The sequence below is a fragment of the Oncorhynchus keta genome, chromosome 13 (assembly GCF_023373465.1).
Source record: "Oncorhynchus keta strain PuntledgeMale-10-30-2019 chromosome 13, Oket_V2, whole genome shotgun sequence".
NCBI lineage: Eukaryota > Metazoa > Chordata > Actinopteri > Salmoniformes > Salmonidae > Oncorhynchus > Oncorhynchus keta.
The window spans coordinates 34,542,185-34,560,020 of NC_068433.1; the positions used below are offsets into that span (position 1 = coordinate 34,542,185).

Below are 17,836 nucleotides of genomic sequence, written 5' to 3' on the forward strand. Positions count from 1 at the left end.
TCATGATTGTTGTTAATTCTTCACAAAAAAAATACAGTTGTATATCTTTATGTATTTTTCCATCATGAGAAAGTCCCATGGCCCTGACACTTTTAACAATGTTTCAAGTCAGCTATGTTGCATAACACATACATACATCCACACAAGCCAACAGCAGATAATATTTAATCATATATATACTAATGGCTATAATGTAAAACACAGGATCCAACACAAGCAAGCAGCGAGCAAGCATGCAAGCAGCTAGCAGGCAAGCAAGCATGCAAACAGCTAGCAAGCATGCAAGCATGCAAGCAGCTAGCAAGCACACAAGCAGCTAGCAAGCAAGCAAGCAAGCATGCAAACAGCTAGCAAGCAAGCACGGGGTCATGATATTGGACGCTGTCTTTGTTTGATGGAAGTGTTCATCTTTTCACACAAATACACGGACAGACGGTCAAAACTCACCCACATATTGCTGTATTATAACGACTGCCTTGAAGAAACTGGCTGGCTATCTTGCAAGCTGTTGTATTGATATAGCGAATTAGCTCGCCATTGTTTCTTGTGTGGGGCAAGATTAGGTAAAGTGATTGCGTTGCTAGATATTTAGCAAGAAAACTACCGCATTACCTCAACTGGCTACAAATAACAATATGCCCACGATTGCTTACATTAACGTTAATCGGCGAAATGAAAAGTTTAATCACGTTTTATATTATTTGGCGCCAAGAGAAAGAGTTGATTTACGTCTCTTGGCCCTACTCCCTTTCCTTTCCTTTCCTTTCCTTTCCTTTCCTTTCCTTTCATTTCATTTCATTTCCTTTCCTTTCCTTTCCTTTCCTTTCATATAATTTCCTTTCCTTTCCTTTCCTTCCTTCCTTCCTCCCTCCCTCTTTCTTTCTTTTACTACTCTTCTCAAGGACAATATCGTCCAATATATCGACCTTCTAGCCCGAGGGTCCGGCGGCTTTCGACTGTGCCGAGTCGATTTCCGCAGTTATAAACCCAGGATCTTTACAATAATATGCAAAGGACAATTTTTTGTTAGTAGAGTATTTAACTGTCTTAAAATACAGTTCAATTTCTCTTTGTAAGGTAAGAAAACGTGGTGTTTTGTTTGTAAATTTACATTTATGAAATTTGGCCAAAAGAATAATGAAATTAATTATATAAAAATGTTTCAGCTTATTTCTATCGTAGGTAAAGAATCCAAGCAGTACATCCCTCCACAATAGTGTAAGATCTTCATAAATGTGTTCAATTATAAATCAACTGATGTCCTGCCACAGTTTTCTAACATGAATACAATGCCAAAAAAGATGCAACAATGTTTCTGGGTGGCCATTACAAAAGGAACTATATGAGTTGATGTTTTCCTTAATCTTCTTCATATAGTGTTTGGCAGGATAATATTTCTGAATAGTTTTAAAGGAAACTTCCTTAATTTTGTTAACAAGTAGGTAGGTATGTGTGTGGCAACATCCAAACTTTCATGATGTAATTAGGCCTACAGCAATATGTAACTAAGTGGGTAGAAATATGTTCCCTCCAACAAACATAATATGATTTTCTTATTTAAGATCTTGCATTAAGGCTGTTTATTATAGGCGAAATAAACGTTTTAAAATGTAATTTATTATAACTTTTCATCTTTGATCTTCGGGTCGTTCGTGGGTTGTACAATGCCTCATTTGGCCACAAGGTGGCGGTGCTCGACAAAACGCGATTTGGAGAAGTTCGACAAGTGAACATTAGCATGGATGGGCCATTAGAACGTGTCAATTAATTACTGCCTTGCCATAATTATTCATCATGCATTTTCGAGTAAAAATTATTAATTTCTACACTTAAACCTTAATTACAGAACATGAAACTGCTACTGTTGAATACATTGATAATTTAAATAGCTAATCATTATAGATTATTTTTTTAAACTTTATTTAACTAGGCAAGACAGTTAAGAACAAATTCTTATTGACTGCCTACCCCGGCCAAACCCTTCCCTGACCCGGACAACACTAGGCCAATTGTGCGCCACCCTATGGGACTCCATGATCACAGGCAGTTGTGATACAGCTCAGAATCGAACCAGGGTCTGTAGTGACACCTCTACTAGCACTGAGATACAGTGCCTTAGACCACTGCGCCACTCAGGAGCCATTTGGTATGATTGGCTATGTGCACTGCTATGTGCACCTACAAGATCCCTTTATATGGAGGTGGACATCCATATGTTGAGAGTTTTCTACAGGCCTCTAGTGTATTCTTTACACACACACACACACAGTCCCATTAGTAAGCCCCGCCCACAACCCTTTGTCTTGGGGTTATCTGTCTCGCAACTAGAGATGACATTTGTGGAGAGAGGCAGGTCAGTGCATGAAATTAATGACATGAATTACCATTTATGTTATGGCTTTCAGGCTACTACTGTTTTGGTTACACAGGAATTACTAACGGCCTGTCCAGAAACAACAATGATCTGGCCCCTGCATGGCACTGTAGATCTGTAAGGATTGGATAGGTATAAGTAAAATGGAAGTGAGTATTCGTCCTATCATGTTGAAGTTACTACCATATTGTTTAGGCCTATACCTGTCCTAACCCTTAGGCTACTGGACTCATTGGCTATTCTCTCTCTTTACCTGTCTCACATTCATTTAAGCAGCAGCCAGGGATTATTTTGCTAACGGCCCAAAACAGTTTCCCATGCATTGTCAATGGGGTTTGTAAACCAACCCAGATGTAATTTACGTGGGGGGTCAGCTCAGGGATTCGATTCAGCAACTTTTTGGTTACTGGCCCAACACTCTAACTACTAGGCTACCTGCCGCCCCCAAGGGTAAGTTAACCAAAAGTGGACACACTCCAATCAGTTACTGAGACAATTACCCAGACTTTGTAGACAGTTTAATAATGGTTAAACCTCAGCTTCATCAAATGATCCATACTTATCTGGGAACTCCATTTATGGCCTGCTCCAGATACCTTTATAAATAAAACTGCCGAATATCACTAACTGCTCTCCCCAAGACCACAGTCTCAGGGAACATTCCAATGAGAGATAAGGAAGCCCCCTTTCTTCTGGAAAAGAAAGTGTACATTATGTTAGCATTCACTATGCTACATCTTAACCAGCCATCCAAAAGTATTAATTATATACCAAACATTATAATGGTGAATCCACTGTCCTTACTCCAATCATTAAACTTTTGTTTTAATCAACCTCCTCATTTATGTATCATTTATTTAGCATGTACTACTGTCGCTTGACATAATTGCTTCTTTAACTCTATTAACAACTACTCACACTTAACTCCACTCTAATTCCTCATGGCTCCTCCTCCCTGTTGTCCATTCTAAAAATGCATTTCAGAATAAAACAACATAGAATGTCTCATGAGATTAAAACACCCCAAGGTTATCTGAGTTTCCAAGGAGTGTTTGGCCAGATCATTTTAATTTGTTACCTGTTCAGAATCCATCCCCCTGGCATTTCGCCTAGATTCTTCAACCCAAAACACTTTTTCCTGTGGCGAATTTAGCCAATTTCTCATTATAAGGAATCCATGATATTTGATCCCTCGCATCTATTAAAAAGTTGTGTAAGACGTGGTCTTCTACGTCTCCCCTCACATAAAAAAACGTAATCTCTATGAACCACTAACCGAGGCTATACACTGCTATGTAACATTTTCCTGTCCCGCTCTATTCAAGAGGGTTTGTTGCTGCTCTTTTGAAAAAGAGGCAAATGCTTGCATGGCAGCATTTCCTCCGACTGCAGCAAGCCCCATTCCCACTCTACACTCATTCTTCCAATGACCAACGGCCCCACATATAAAACAAGGATCTATCTCCCTATGCTTTGATGTTTTTTTTCGCTTCGTTTCTTTGTCTTACCTTGGCCATTGAAACCACTGTTAGTGACTTTCACTGTGGCCATATTAACCCCTCACACTTCTGCGAGTTATATTCCACTCTCACAGCATCCTGCTCTATTTCATCCACTACCCATATTTAACATTTACATTTAAGTCATTTAGCAGACGCTCTTATCCAGAGCGACTTACAAATTGGTGCATACACCTTATGACAACCAGTGGAACAGCCACTTGCATCTAAATCTTGTTGGGGGGAGAAGGGGGGGTGAGAAGGATTACTTACCCTTACTTACCAAAACCTTGGTATTCCTTGAAGAGGTGGGGTTTCAGGTGTCTCCGGAAGGTGGTGATTGACTCCGCTGTCCTGGCGTTCTTTATGAGGAGTTTGTTCCACCATTGGGGGGCCAGAGCAGCGAACAGTTTTGACTGGGCTGAGCGGGAACTGTACTTCCTCAGTGGTAGGGAGGCGAGCAGGCCAGAGGTGGATGAACGCAGTGCCCTTGTTTGGGTGTAGGGCCTGATCAGACCCCCACAATTGCCGTTTTGATGACAGGTTTCAAACCTGTCATCAAAGCCGACGTACAAATTCTATCAATGTACTCACGTACCCAGTCTTTTTGAAGCTTAGTACATCTACTAATTTTGTTTTTATCGGTTATACTCTTCTGTTGATAAAACGCAGACATCAAAACACTTGCAATTTTGAGCTTGCAATTTCTGATTGATGTCATTGTGCCATACCACAACAGCATCTCTGAGTTCTTTATTAGATTTTTATTAGATTTTTTACGTCAGCAGGTAAATGGTGCCCAATTATATTGTTTGCTCAATTTTTTCAATTTTCGAGCCGAATTGGTAGAACGCTCGTGCGCTTCTTTCAATGCCTCCATGGCTTTATTAAAATCCTCTAGCCCCACTTTACAGGTCACTGTCACTATTTCAATAGTTATTATACCGAAACCTCTCCCGACGGTGTCCAGTGTGTTTAGGTTTCTTCTTTAACTATTTTCCAACGGCGCGCTACCCACTTCCCCGGAGAATAGTTATGGTATTTGTGCCTATAGACTGGTCACGGCACTTAGTACCTTGTATTAGAACCAATACTATTGCGTCTGCACATGTATTACAGGAGAATATGGATGACCCAATGTCTTATTCCAGTGTGACACCTCTAAAATCACAGTTGTTGATAACACACATTACCAAAATTATTCACAATTGTCTCCTATGTCCACGTAATCTGTCATGGTTCCCCACCCCATCAGGGCATAAAACCAACCTCTCTTTATTTCTACGGCTAATACACCCAAATCAAACAGCTCAAATATTTTATTGCTTTTCTTTTAACCCTGAATGTGGCTCTCCTTCAGAATTCATAGGCAACCTTATATCCTAGTACACAAGCATGACACTTTATCCATCAATCCGCACACACACACACACACACACACACACACACACACACACACACACACACACACACACACACACACACACACACACACACACACACACACACACACACACACACACACACACACACACACACACACTATACTGCCTCATGGCCCCTGCGGCTGAGACTTTCACCCTCCTTACATGTCTGGCTCATAAATCACTACACTAGGGATTTACCCTCCACAGGACTACCCTGTTCAGGACTTAGCCTCTCTCTATGAGGTTTACCCTCCACAGGAACTATCCTGCTCGGGACTTACCCTGGTTCTAAGAGATTTACCCTCCACAGGATCTATCCTGCCCATGACATATCCTCTTTAAGGCTACGACCAGTCGTAATAGAATGGGACTACTGAATAAGCTCAGGCTTTCTAGGTGCGTATCCTGTAATTGGTTCAGCCTACGACTCATCTCCCAAGATGTCAGAATTAGTGATAACAGGTGTAGGAACTGTGCCTACCTTGCTTCTGATGCCGGCTCCTGTTTCACTGATTCTGAATCTCTAGTTCGACTGTAAATTGCGGTGAACCCTGCTTGCAGCGACAGCTGTTAGGTTCTAAATATCAGAGTAAGAAATTCACAGACTCTATAGAAGCTCCAAACAAGTTTATTCACCCCAAAGGAACAGCTGAACAGACAAAAATATATTTCCACCAGTGGTAATATACAGTGAGGGGAAAAAAGTATTTGATCCCCTGCTGATTTTGTACATTTACCCACTGACAAAGAAATTATGTCTATAATTTTGATGGTAGGTTTATTTAAACAGTGAGAGACAGAATAACAAAAAAAAAAAACAGAAAAACGCATGTCAAAATTTTTATAAATCAATTTGCATTTTAATGAGGGAAATAAATATTTGACCCCCTCTCAATCAGAAAGATTTCTGGCTCCCAGGTGTCTTTTATGCAGGTAACGAGCTGAGATTAGGAGCACACTCTTAAAGGAAGTGCTCCTAATCTCAGCTTGTTACCTGTATAAAAGACACCTGTCCACAGAAGCAATCAATCAATCAGATTCCAAACTCTCCACCATGGCCAAGACCAAGAGCTCTCCGAGGATATCAGGGACAAGATTGTAGACCTACACAAGCCTGGAATGGGTTACATCGCCAAGCAGCTTGGTGAGAAGGTGACAACAGTTGGTGCGATTATTCGCAAATGGAATAAACACAAAATAACTGTCAATCTCCCTCGGCCTGGGGCTCCATGCAAGATCTCACCTCGTGGAGTTGCTGATGATCATGAGAACGGTGAGGAATCAGCCCAGAACTACACAGGAGGATCTTTTCCAATGATCTCAAGGCAGCTGGGACCATAGTCACCAAGAAAACAATTGGTAACACACTACGCCGTGAAGGACTGAAATTCTGCAGAGCCCGCAAGGTCCCCCTGCTCAATAAAGCACATATACATGCCCATCTGAAGTTTGCCAATGAACATTGAATGATTCAGAGGACAACTGGGTGAATGTGTTGTGGTCAGATGAGACCAAAATGGAGCTCTTTGGCATCAACTCAACACTGCCCAAGAACACCATCCCCACCCTTCAAACATGGAGGTGGAAACATTATGCTTTGGGGGTGTTTTTCTGCTAAGGGGACAGGACAAATTCACCGCATCAAAGGGACAATTGACGGGGCAATGTACCGTCAAATATTCGGTGAGAACCTCCTTCCCTCATCCAGGGCATTGAAAATGGGTCGTGGATGGGTATTCCAGCATGACAATGACCCAAAACACACGGCCAAGGCAACAAAGGAGTGGCTCAAGAAGAAGCACATTAAGGTCCTGGAATGGTTTAGTCAGTCTCCAGAGCTTAATCCCGTAGAAAATCTGTGGAGGGAGCTGAAGGTTCGAGTTGCCAAACGTCAGCCTCAAAACCTTAATGACTTGGAGAAGATCTGCAAAGAGGAGTGGGATAAAATCCCTCCTGATATGTGTGCAAACCTGGTGGCCAACTACAAGAAACGTCTGACCTCTGATTGCCAACAAGGGTTTTGCCACCAAGTACTAAGTCATGTTTTGCAGAGAGGTCAAATACTTATTTCCCTCATTAAAATGCAAATCAATTTATAACATTTTTGACAAGAGTTTTTCAGGATTGATTTGTTCTTATTCTGTCTCTCACTGTTCAAATAAACCTACCATTAAAATTATAGACAGATCATTTCTTTGTCGGTGGGCAAACATACAAAATCAGCAGGGGATCAAATACTTTTTTTCCCTCACTGTATATACCACAAGTCTCCTCCTTCTCTTTAAACATTACATCTTTATTATTAGGCAGGAAGTTAAGTCATATGGGCAATAAACTGTTTCTTCTCCCTTAATGTGACCTGACCTCGACCCCCTTCATCACTAATCCACGGCTCTCCACCCTTATCAGTGCCTGCCACGTGATCGTTTTCCCTGCACTCAGTACATTCCAAGCTTAATTGCACCTACCACATACATTCCTCCTACAGATAACCATTCACTTCTGGTGTAGACCCTCAACTATGGAACCCCTCATGTCTTTAGCATAACTAATGCTCATTTAAAGTTCAGAAATCTGAACCTCACTGGCTAGCACATTTAACATAATTGGATTTCACCACTTCTGGGGCTCACACCCTTCACACAGAGGTCCATCCAATGGGACTTCACCAGGTACCGTGCTCCACACAGAACCCACAGTCACACTGGTTCCTCACCAAAACAGACCACACCAATCCCCACTGTGTCAGGACGGCTCTAAGTCGCCCGCAACCGACCAATGATAGGTGTCTTTGAGGCTACCAACTCTCAGATCATCCTCCACTGACTCGGCCCTGCTTACGTCTCTATGGTGTCCCCTCACACAGGACCACACTCAGAGCCTACGTAACAGAGACTTTTCTTAAAAACTCGTCTTTGTGTGGTTCGATCACCTCTTTTAATAAAAAATAAAAAACTATGTTCGGGATGTGGTATCCACTCAGCTTGCTTCCTCTCAAATCTTTAGGTGGGTCCAGCTGCTCCGTTCACAGAGCGTGGTCTCCCTGAGATCCCAAGTTTGAGGGATCTCTGGTGCCCGATTTACCCAGGTCATCAGGAGCGGTCACCAAGTGATGATTCAAGTTCCATCCCCGTCACCAAATGTTGTGATTATTTCTTTATTATCAAATGAGGTGAGACAAACTTATCACACAAGTTTGAGTTAAACTTAAACTAAATCTTTATTCACTTATTAATAAGGAAAGCATGTCACACCCCACACATAAGTGAATGATGTTGTCAGACTGTGAGCGCAACTGGTCAACTGGAGTCAGGTGCAGGAGAGCTGAAATGAGTGAACACTTTAATTGACAGAAGCAAAACAGTCAGACGCAACAGTGTCACAACACTCCAGCCAAAGGCAAAAGCGAATAGCGCCCTTGTACAACAATACAATAACACAGGTTCAAAACAATACCCGGAATAAACCAACCTGACGCGTCACACAATAAACGTAACGAACAATTTCACACACAGACATGGGGGGAACAGAGGGTTAAATACACGACAAGTAATGAGGGAAATGTAAACCAGGTGTGTGGGAAAACAAGACAAAATAAATGGAAAATGAAAGGTGGATCGGCAATGGCTCGAAGACCGGTGACGTCGACCGCCAAACGTTGCCCGAACAAGGAGAGGAACCGACTTTGGCGGAAGTCGTGACAGATGTGAGTGCTCTGCAATAACGATGGCTGGTCGACGAACCACCCTTCGATGATTCGTTGAGATCCCCGAAACAAAGGATAAAAATATATTTTATTGCAAAGATATACCCCCTTAGTCTGCATGACAAACAACAGATGTGTGGAATGGGACACACGTATTAAATACATTTATATTTCACAGCAGACAGAATCTGCTGTAAAGACTGTTCTCATTGTGTGGAAACCAGGGTCTGGCCCCAAAAACAATAATTGTCCACACCCGAGCCATTTCCACCCTGGTACCTTCCAGTACACAAACACTAACTCATGCTATGGAATGTGGTCTTTAGGTTTTATCACCAAATGCATTGTAAATCCACCAGCATTATTCCCCAGAGGCCCAACTCAGAAGACCATGCACAGATTAGTGTTCTAAGAACCCTATACTATTCCAAAAAACAACCATTTGATGCAATAACAGTATTTTTGCTCTCACAATCTGCAGCTCGCAACAATGTGCCAGAGGAGATGTAAGCTACTGTATAGAATGTTTCAAGGCAATCCGTGTGCGGGAGATCTTCACCTCCTACTTCTTCTAAGAGGGTGCTGTGCACTAGAAATACCTTGCCAAGATAAAGCAAAGAAGTGCGACACAAACAACAGAGAGTTACACATGGAATAAACAAACGTACAGTCAGTAACACAATAGAAAAGTCTATATACAGTGTGTGCAAATTAAGTAAGATTAGGGAGGTAGGCAATAAATAGGCCACAGTCGTGAAATAATTACAATTTAGCAATTAAACACTGGAGTGATAGATGTGCAGAAGATGAATGTGCAAGTAGAGATACTGGGGTGTAAAGAAGATTTTTAAAAACAATATGGGGATGAGGTAGTTGGGTGGGCTATTTACAGATGGGCTGTGTACAGGTGCAATGATCTGTAAGCTGCTCTGACAGCTGATGCTTAAAGTTAGTGAGGGAGATATGAGTCTCCAGCTTCAGTGATTTTTGCCATTTGTTCCAGTCATTAGCATCAGAGAACTGGAAGGAAAGGCGGCCAAAAGAGGAGCTGGCTTTGGGTTGACCAGTGAAATATACCAGAGCGCGTGCTACGGATGGGTGCTGCTATGGTGACCAGTGAGGTGAGATAAGGCGGGGCTTTACCGAGCAAAGACTTATAGATGACCTGGAGCCAGTGGGTTTGGCGACGAATATGAAGCGAGGGCCAGCCGACGAGAGCATACAGGTCGCAAAATGTTGGGTAGTATATGGAGCTTTGGTGACAAAACGGATGGCACTGTGATAGACTGCATCCAATTTGCTGAGTAGAGTGTTGCAGGCTATTTTGTAAACGACATTGCCGAAGTTAACCTGTAGTGACGCCCAGCCCGTGAACGGGACCGTTATCATCACCTGACACTAATTAGCATAACGCAATGGATATAAATCTTCCTAGAAATTCTTCCTATTCATGAAAATCACAAGTGAAATATATTTGAACACAGCTTACTTAGCCTTTTGTTAATCACCCTGTCATCTCAGATTTTGAAATGATGCTTTACAACCAAAGCCAGACAAGCATTTGTGTAAGTTTATCGATAGCCTAGCATAGCATTATGCCTAGCTAGCAGCAGGCAACCTGGTCACGAAAATCAGAAAAGCAATCCAATTAAATTGTTTACCTTTGATGAGCTTCGGATGTTTTCACTCACAAGACTCCCATTTAGATAGCAAATGTACCTTTTTTCCAAAAATATTATTTTTGTAGGCGAAATAGCTCCCGTTTGTTCATCACGTTTGGCTGAGAAATCGACCGGAAAATGCGGTCACTACAACGCCAAACTCTTTTCCAAATTAGCTCCATAATATCAACAGAAACATGGCAAACGTTGTTTAGAATCAATCCTCAAGGTGTTTTTGACATAACAATTCGATAATATATCCGTCGGGACAATTGGTTTCTCATAAGAGCGATTGGAAAAATGGCTACTTGTGTACTTTACGCAAGATTTTCTGCGGGAGCCATCATGTGACCACTTGCTAAATGTGGTCCCTTACGGCTATTCTTCAACATAAATGCCTAAAAAGACGTCACAATGCTGTAGACACCTTGGGGAATACGTAGAAAATGTAAGCTCATTCGTAGCTCATTCAGAGCCATATAAGGAGTCATTGGCATGAGGCGTTTTTAAAAAATGTGTCACTTCCTGATTGGATTTTTATCTGGGTTTCGCCTGTAACATCAGTTCTGTTGCACTCACAGACAATATCAATGCAGTTTTGGAAACGTCAGAGTGTTTTCTATCCAAAGCTGTCAATTATATGCATAGTCGAGCATCTTTTCGTGACAAAATATCTTGTTTAAAACAGGAAAGTTTTTTATCCAAAAATGAAAATACTGCCCCCTAGTTACAAAAGGTTAAACTAAGTATTCCTTACTGTTGTTTTTCTTTTGAGTGGCAGCCTACGGGTACATATTTTATACATAGAAATGGATAATGTACCCGCCCCCCAAAAAATACAAAACAAATACAAAACTTGGCCAATAAAAATTGTATATATAGTATATATTTAACAAATTACCCACTCTGCCTTTCTTATAAGTGTTTGGGACAGTTGGGACCATCACGTGACATCCTGACAACTGGTAAAACAAATGTATTGAGAACATCTTACAAACATCCTAAGATGGTCCTCAGTTATGTCCTGATAACTTACAGGGAACTAGACAAATTTCCTCCAGAGAACATCCTAAAACATCCTGACATGGTCCTAACATGGTCCTCAGTAACATCCTGGTATCTTACAAGGAACTACCAAACGTCCCCCAGAGAACATTCCCAAGCAGCCATCATGCAACATCCTAAGGACTAGTAAAATTAAAGTCCTGACATTGTCCTATAAAGATCCTGACAATATGTGAAGAAATCCAAGGGGGATGAATACTTATGATAGGCACTGTATCTGGTAAAAAAGTGGACGTGTGCATGTTTGCACCCCCTATTTTTATTTGCTACATGGCTCGGCACCCAAGTGGACTTCAAAAGGCTGTTTGGCTCAGCTCAGTCTCAACTCGCGAAGACTTATTAACTTAAATTATTGTGCAACATCACGAGTAAGCTCTGGGCATCGTCTTTCAGCTGAAAAGGGGTATTTTCACTGTTGTGGTTCTTTAAGGTACCTTAGGAGTGGAATACACCCATTTTGAAGGCAGCATCCTTGTCGATTGGGAGCCAATGGGTGTGTTTGAGTAGTAAGGTTAACAAAGCTAACTGTAGACGAAAGTTGACGAGTGAGATTGGGGGGGTACATCTGCGACAGCCGGAAGTCGGACACTGTAGTGGTTTTCCAACAGCAAAGCTCAGATCAACATGGCAGTGTCACCATAGCTGCTATTGGTTATACGTTCGAAACTAACAAATTATGAAAAGAGGAAGAGGCTGTCCGGACCAGCTAGTCTTCTGAGAATAATGAGCTGTCAATTGTGTGGGCTTTACCATGGCATTAAGCATGTGCTAGAAATTTCCAGGTCGTCAGCGCATGAATATTATGGCAAATAATAAACTGATGTTTGGTATGTTTTTTACCAATACCTGTCAGTCCCATGTCACCCCCCATTGCTCAGCTTTGAATTTTCTGTGATCATGTGTCAGTCAAGAAAGTTGAATACATTGTATAGTAACATCGTTTATCAAATCAAACTTTATTTTAAGTGCATTTAAAATCACAACACATATTACAGTAAAAATAAATAAAAGGTAAGAGATTTTTTAAAACGGAAGGCAAAAAAAGACTAAGAAAAAAAATGAAGGAAAAAAGGATGCTAAAATAACAACAAAACCATATTTTAAAGGCAGAGTAAAAAGGTGGGTTTTCAAGTATGATTTAAAAACCTCATTTGTGTCTGTCCCTCTTACCTAACAGGGTAAGTCACTCCATAGCTATGGGTCTCTGATAGAGAGAATGCTCCGCTCCTGGCCTTAGTTCTACTGGTATTGTCAACAGGCCAGCTTGGGAGCGGAGCTTTCTCCCTGGGTTATATGGAACGAGCATGTCAGATAAGACTGGGCAAGGCCATGCAATGATTTAAAAGTTAAGAGTCAAATCTGAAAATTAGACTGATACTTTACAAGCAGCCAGTGAAATTAGTATAACATTGGAGTGATGTGTTCATGCCTTCTAGTTTTGGTTAAAATATTGGCAGCATTATTCTGTACAACTTTCTAATTGACTATTTAATCATTATAATTTACCTACACAAGTCATCTGTTCATGCAAGAACATCACAGATCAAAACTTTAGGCATAAACAATTGCTGTGGGAAATCACGCAAAAAATACTTTACAATGCTAAATCTCTGTCGGTGACTGTTGAACTTCTAATTAATTTGGCCTGGTCTTTTGACTATATTCAGGTTATAAGTTGACTAAATCTATAAAACGCATAAAACATGCCATTATCTGATAGACAGACATCTAGTTATTTACAGAGCTGTGAAGCTGGAAGGGTCAGTGTTTTGCTAAAATAATTACTCAACCCTATCAATAATGCCTGCATGCAGTACATGAACTTGTCTGAACTCATTGGGGCCATGCTTACAATGTAGCATATTAGAGGCTAATGTAGAGGAACAAGTCTGGTTTAACGCTCAGCTAACAATTTAAGCAGCTGTTAGGATTTCCCATAGGCAAACATGTCACACTTAGCCACCATACTAATGCTATCTGGTTATGCACAGTTGTATACTGGATATTTCAACCTGCTAGTGAAAGAAATGATAATTGAGAACCTGTAGGCTGTGCAGGAATTTCCTCTAGCAGCCTATAGTCTAAAGTAGACTCATACTCTTAGTCGGCCTCATTTATCAACATGCAGAGAACATTCATATATATGTTTCTATGAAAAGCTATTTGTACTAGTCCTCAAGACAGGAGTTTACAGTGGACAGTTCCCCGCAGCATACATGTGTTTCTTTAGAAGATGAATTGTTGGAGGTATGGCTCAAATATTGGCATATGATGGTTAAATACGCTACCAGTGAAATTATATACTATGCAAATGTTACATTTGAGGCTGGGATATGTATGTAAAAAAAACTACAATACAATTATAGTGTCTGTGTTCGCTTCAAGACAAATGATACATTTTCATTTGAACTCTGATCACCAACTGTAACTTTGCTGTTTTGAGGCAGAGCTTGATCCACTTAAGACAATTTCACAGAGTTGATAACAATGAGTTAGTACATGAGACTGACCAGCAAAGCACAAGCTGTGCAATATGGAGGGAGAATGCGGTCATACTTTCTGTCAGAAAGTTTGTGTTAATATGTTAATATGTATCATTATTCTTCGAAAGAATAAATCTGTAGAGCATTAATGTTGACTTATTTGGTCAATGTTTTTAATAATCAAACTAGCATAGTCAATATCTATGATGATGCCTCAGGCAGAGACTCAATCAGATCAAGAGTTAACCGGCAACAGCCAAAACCCGCATTACTGATGTTTTGTAGGTGTAACTGCACTGTAGCTGTCAAATCGGTGAGCAGATGAGCAGATCATTGTTACGAAGCCACAACCATCCTACTTGCGTTAGAAGTTCAGAATGAGAAAGTGAAGGCTATATATATACACTGTAGAAATAATGATGCTCAAATTGAAAATCATTCAAACAAAAAAATGTCTATCAGCCTAATTGAGCTCTAGATTACAGCTCACATTCCAGTGTTTGAACTTGTCAACAAGGCTGCATGGGATTTCTCGTAATGTGACTCCATGCAGCCAATGGCAATGTCTGCTTTAGGTATAATGCCATGTGCTGCTTTTGGATTTGACAGCTCTAACGCAGTTCCGCCTCTGACACAGCCCCAAAAATAAGCTATATGGTTGTTGGCTAAAGTAGATCTGATTGAATATAGCCCTTAGTCAATCAATACACACATATCTAGTTGTACTCTGCAGCAAGGACTTGTTTAGGGTCTTGAGTAATTGTACATTTATGTGAAATAAAGAACAAAAATGAAAACTTTTGTAAATCCCCAAATATTTGTGAAACTGCTTATATAGACGATATTAACAAAATACAAACATACATGTGTACTGCTAATGATTGTTTAAGAGTTCTGGGTTCGGGATCACAATGGTTTTGTGTCACATAATATTGTTATTAAAGGTTTGTGCTGCTGTGACTTTTCCCTGTATCTACAAAGCAGTTGGGAGTGATCACTATTCATAGCGAGTTGGCGCAGCAGCAGGACAAACAAAACACTAAAACGCCTGTGCTGATAAGGCAATGTACATTGTGGAAAAGGAAAAGACTTGGCTAAGAGTTTCCTTTTGCAAGACTTTGCAAACCGTGACTACCACGTATAGATCCACAACTTAATCACAGAGGTGACCAAATGACTTGAGATTTTAGTTCTGGGTTAACCGAGATTACTTGTGCGTAAAAGTCCATAGAACAGTAGGGACATGACCGACTTAAAAATGGTATACAAACACAAGAGGTGCTTAATAGGAAAAAATATTTGATAATGCTGCTTGAGTTACCTCTCCCTCTCTTGGACCCTTCTCCCTCCTTTCCCCCACAAAAATGTCAACGTTTATAATGGAAGACATAAGATGCAGGGAAGCCCTGGAAATCTCATAAGCTCAAGTCGATGATGATATGCTCGAAGATCTGTGTATTGCCCTTGAAGCTGGAGGAGAAAATGAAGTCCCGGCGGTCGGTGGATACCACGGTAAAGGAACGTGGCGCCATGATGTACACCTCTTTGAAGCGCTCAAAGAGTTTCTTATCAGCGTCCCACAGGTAGATCTGTGAGAAGGTAAAGTCGCTGCCCAGGGCCAGATAGTGGCGCTCTTTGAAGGAGAATGGCTGGAGAATCATAGCACCTCTTGAGGGCAGGGATTGGATCTCCATAAACTGTTTGCCACTCCAGCGGAGTACCTTAGAGTCACCTATATAGCGCGTCATGGCCAGGTAGAGGTCCTCCTTGACTCGGAAGGTCTTGACGGCCACCACATCCTCCATGTTGGGGATCTCTCCCTGCAGGGCAAACGTCTGGGCATTCCTGCTCCACTGGTAGATTACAGGCACCTGGGAGCGGCTGGCCAAGATGAGGTGGGACTTGCCATCCAGATCCACAAACTCAGCGTCAGTGTCACGGAACCACTCATGCAGGGACTGATAGGAGTAGAAGCCCTTGTCGTTCCACTTGTAGAGAGTGGAGAGCCCCGCCTTTGAGCTATCGGCAATCACAAAGAACCACTCGCCAGCAATCTGGAAGGCTTCAATGTCGTTGGGCTTGGAGATCTTGGATACCTCAATATCCTGAAACTTGCTGAACCTGCTCTGGTCTTCATCAAATTTGTATATGTGAGAACCACCAAAGAGCTGGGCCACGATGACAAAGACCTGGTTCTGGATGATGACCGATTTGCACCCAACGATTGACTGGCCTAAGATTTGAGACAAAGAATAAACACATTTAGAAATTCAAATGATAGTTTATTGGCTTTAAAATACTGGAAATATATTGATATATTGATAAAGGATAAGGAAGAGAAACGGCACTAGATATAAACCACAAAATGATTGCTGATAAATATACAGCACAATTTATGTTCTCTGTATATGTATATGATTTATGTTCTATGTATATCACTGTATATATCAATGACGTCCCTCTCGCTGCTGGTGCTTCTCTGATCCACCTCTACACAGACAACACCATTCTGTATAGTGCTGGCCCTTCTTTGGACACTGTGTTAACAAACCTCCAGATGAGCTTCAATGCAATTACAACACTCCTTCCGTGGCCTCCAACTGCTCTTTAATACTAGTAATACTAAATGCATGCTCTTCAACCGATCGCTGCCCGCACCTGCCCGGCCGACTAGCATCACTACTCTGGACGGTTCTGACATAGCATATGTGGACAACTACAAATACCTAGGTGTCTGGTTAGACTGTAAACTCTCCTTCCAGACTCACATTAAGCATCTCCAATCCAAAATTAAATCGCAACAAAGCATCCTTCACTCATGCTGTTAAACATACCCTCGTAAAACTGACTATCCTACCGATCCTTGACTTTGGTGATGTCATCTACAAAATAGCCTCCAACACTCTACTCAGAAAATTGGATGTAGTCTATCACAGTGCCATCCGTTTTGTCACCAAAGCCCATATACTATCCACCACTGCGGCCTTTATGCTCTCGTTGGCTGGCCCTCGCTTCATATTCGTTGCCAAACCCACTGGCTCCAGGTTATCTATATGTCTTTGCTAGGTAAAGCCCTGCCTTATCTCAACTCACTGGTCACCATAGCAACACCCACCCGTAGCACGTGCTCCAGCAGGTGTATTTTACTGGTCATCCCCAAAGCCAACTCCACCTTTGGCCGCCTTTCCTTCCAGTTCACTGCTGCCAATGACTGAAAACGAACTGCAAAAATCACTGAAGCTGGAGACTTACATCTCCCTCACTAACTTTAAGCATCAGCTGTCAGAGCAGCTTACCGATCACTGCACCTGTACACAGCCCATCTGTAAATAGCCCACCCAACTACCTCATCCCCATATAAATACTCACCAATATTTAAGCAGTGATCTTGACATTCAGGGCGGCATTTTCCTCTCGCCAACACACACGTTATCAGTAAACACATTGTAATGTTTAAAAAAATGGGAAATATGATACTGGAGCTCAATAAAGTTTGTGTGTACAGTGTCACTAGGTATCTGCATGTATACTAACACTCTGGTTAAATTAAACATCCTTCCCATTAAAAAAAACAAGTTAAAACATAAATCGTGCTGCAAATAATAATTTCACTCATCCTGT

General features: G+C 41.4%; 1 protein-coding gene across 2 annotated transcripts in view; it reads right to left on the reverse strand.

Annotated features, from left to right (window-relative positions):
- Positions 1-12,669: 12,669 nt before the first annotated feature.
- lgi2a (leucine-rich repeat LGI family, member 2a) overlaps positions 12,670-17,836 on the reverse strand; it is a 34,263-nt gene continuing 29,096 nt past the window's right edge. For both annotated transcript variants that reach the window (XM_035784021.2, XM_035784020.2), the window contains one exon: positions 12,670-16,448. In XM_035784021.2, coding sequence (XP_035639914.1) covers positions 15,631-16,448 — 818 coding nt within the window. In that variant the 3' untranslated portion in view covers positions 12,670-15,630. The remainder of the gene's footprint in view (positions 16,449-17,836) is intronic.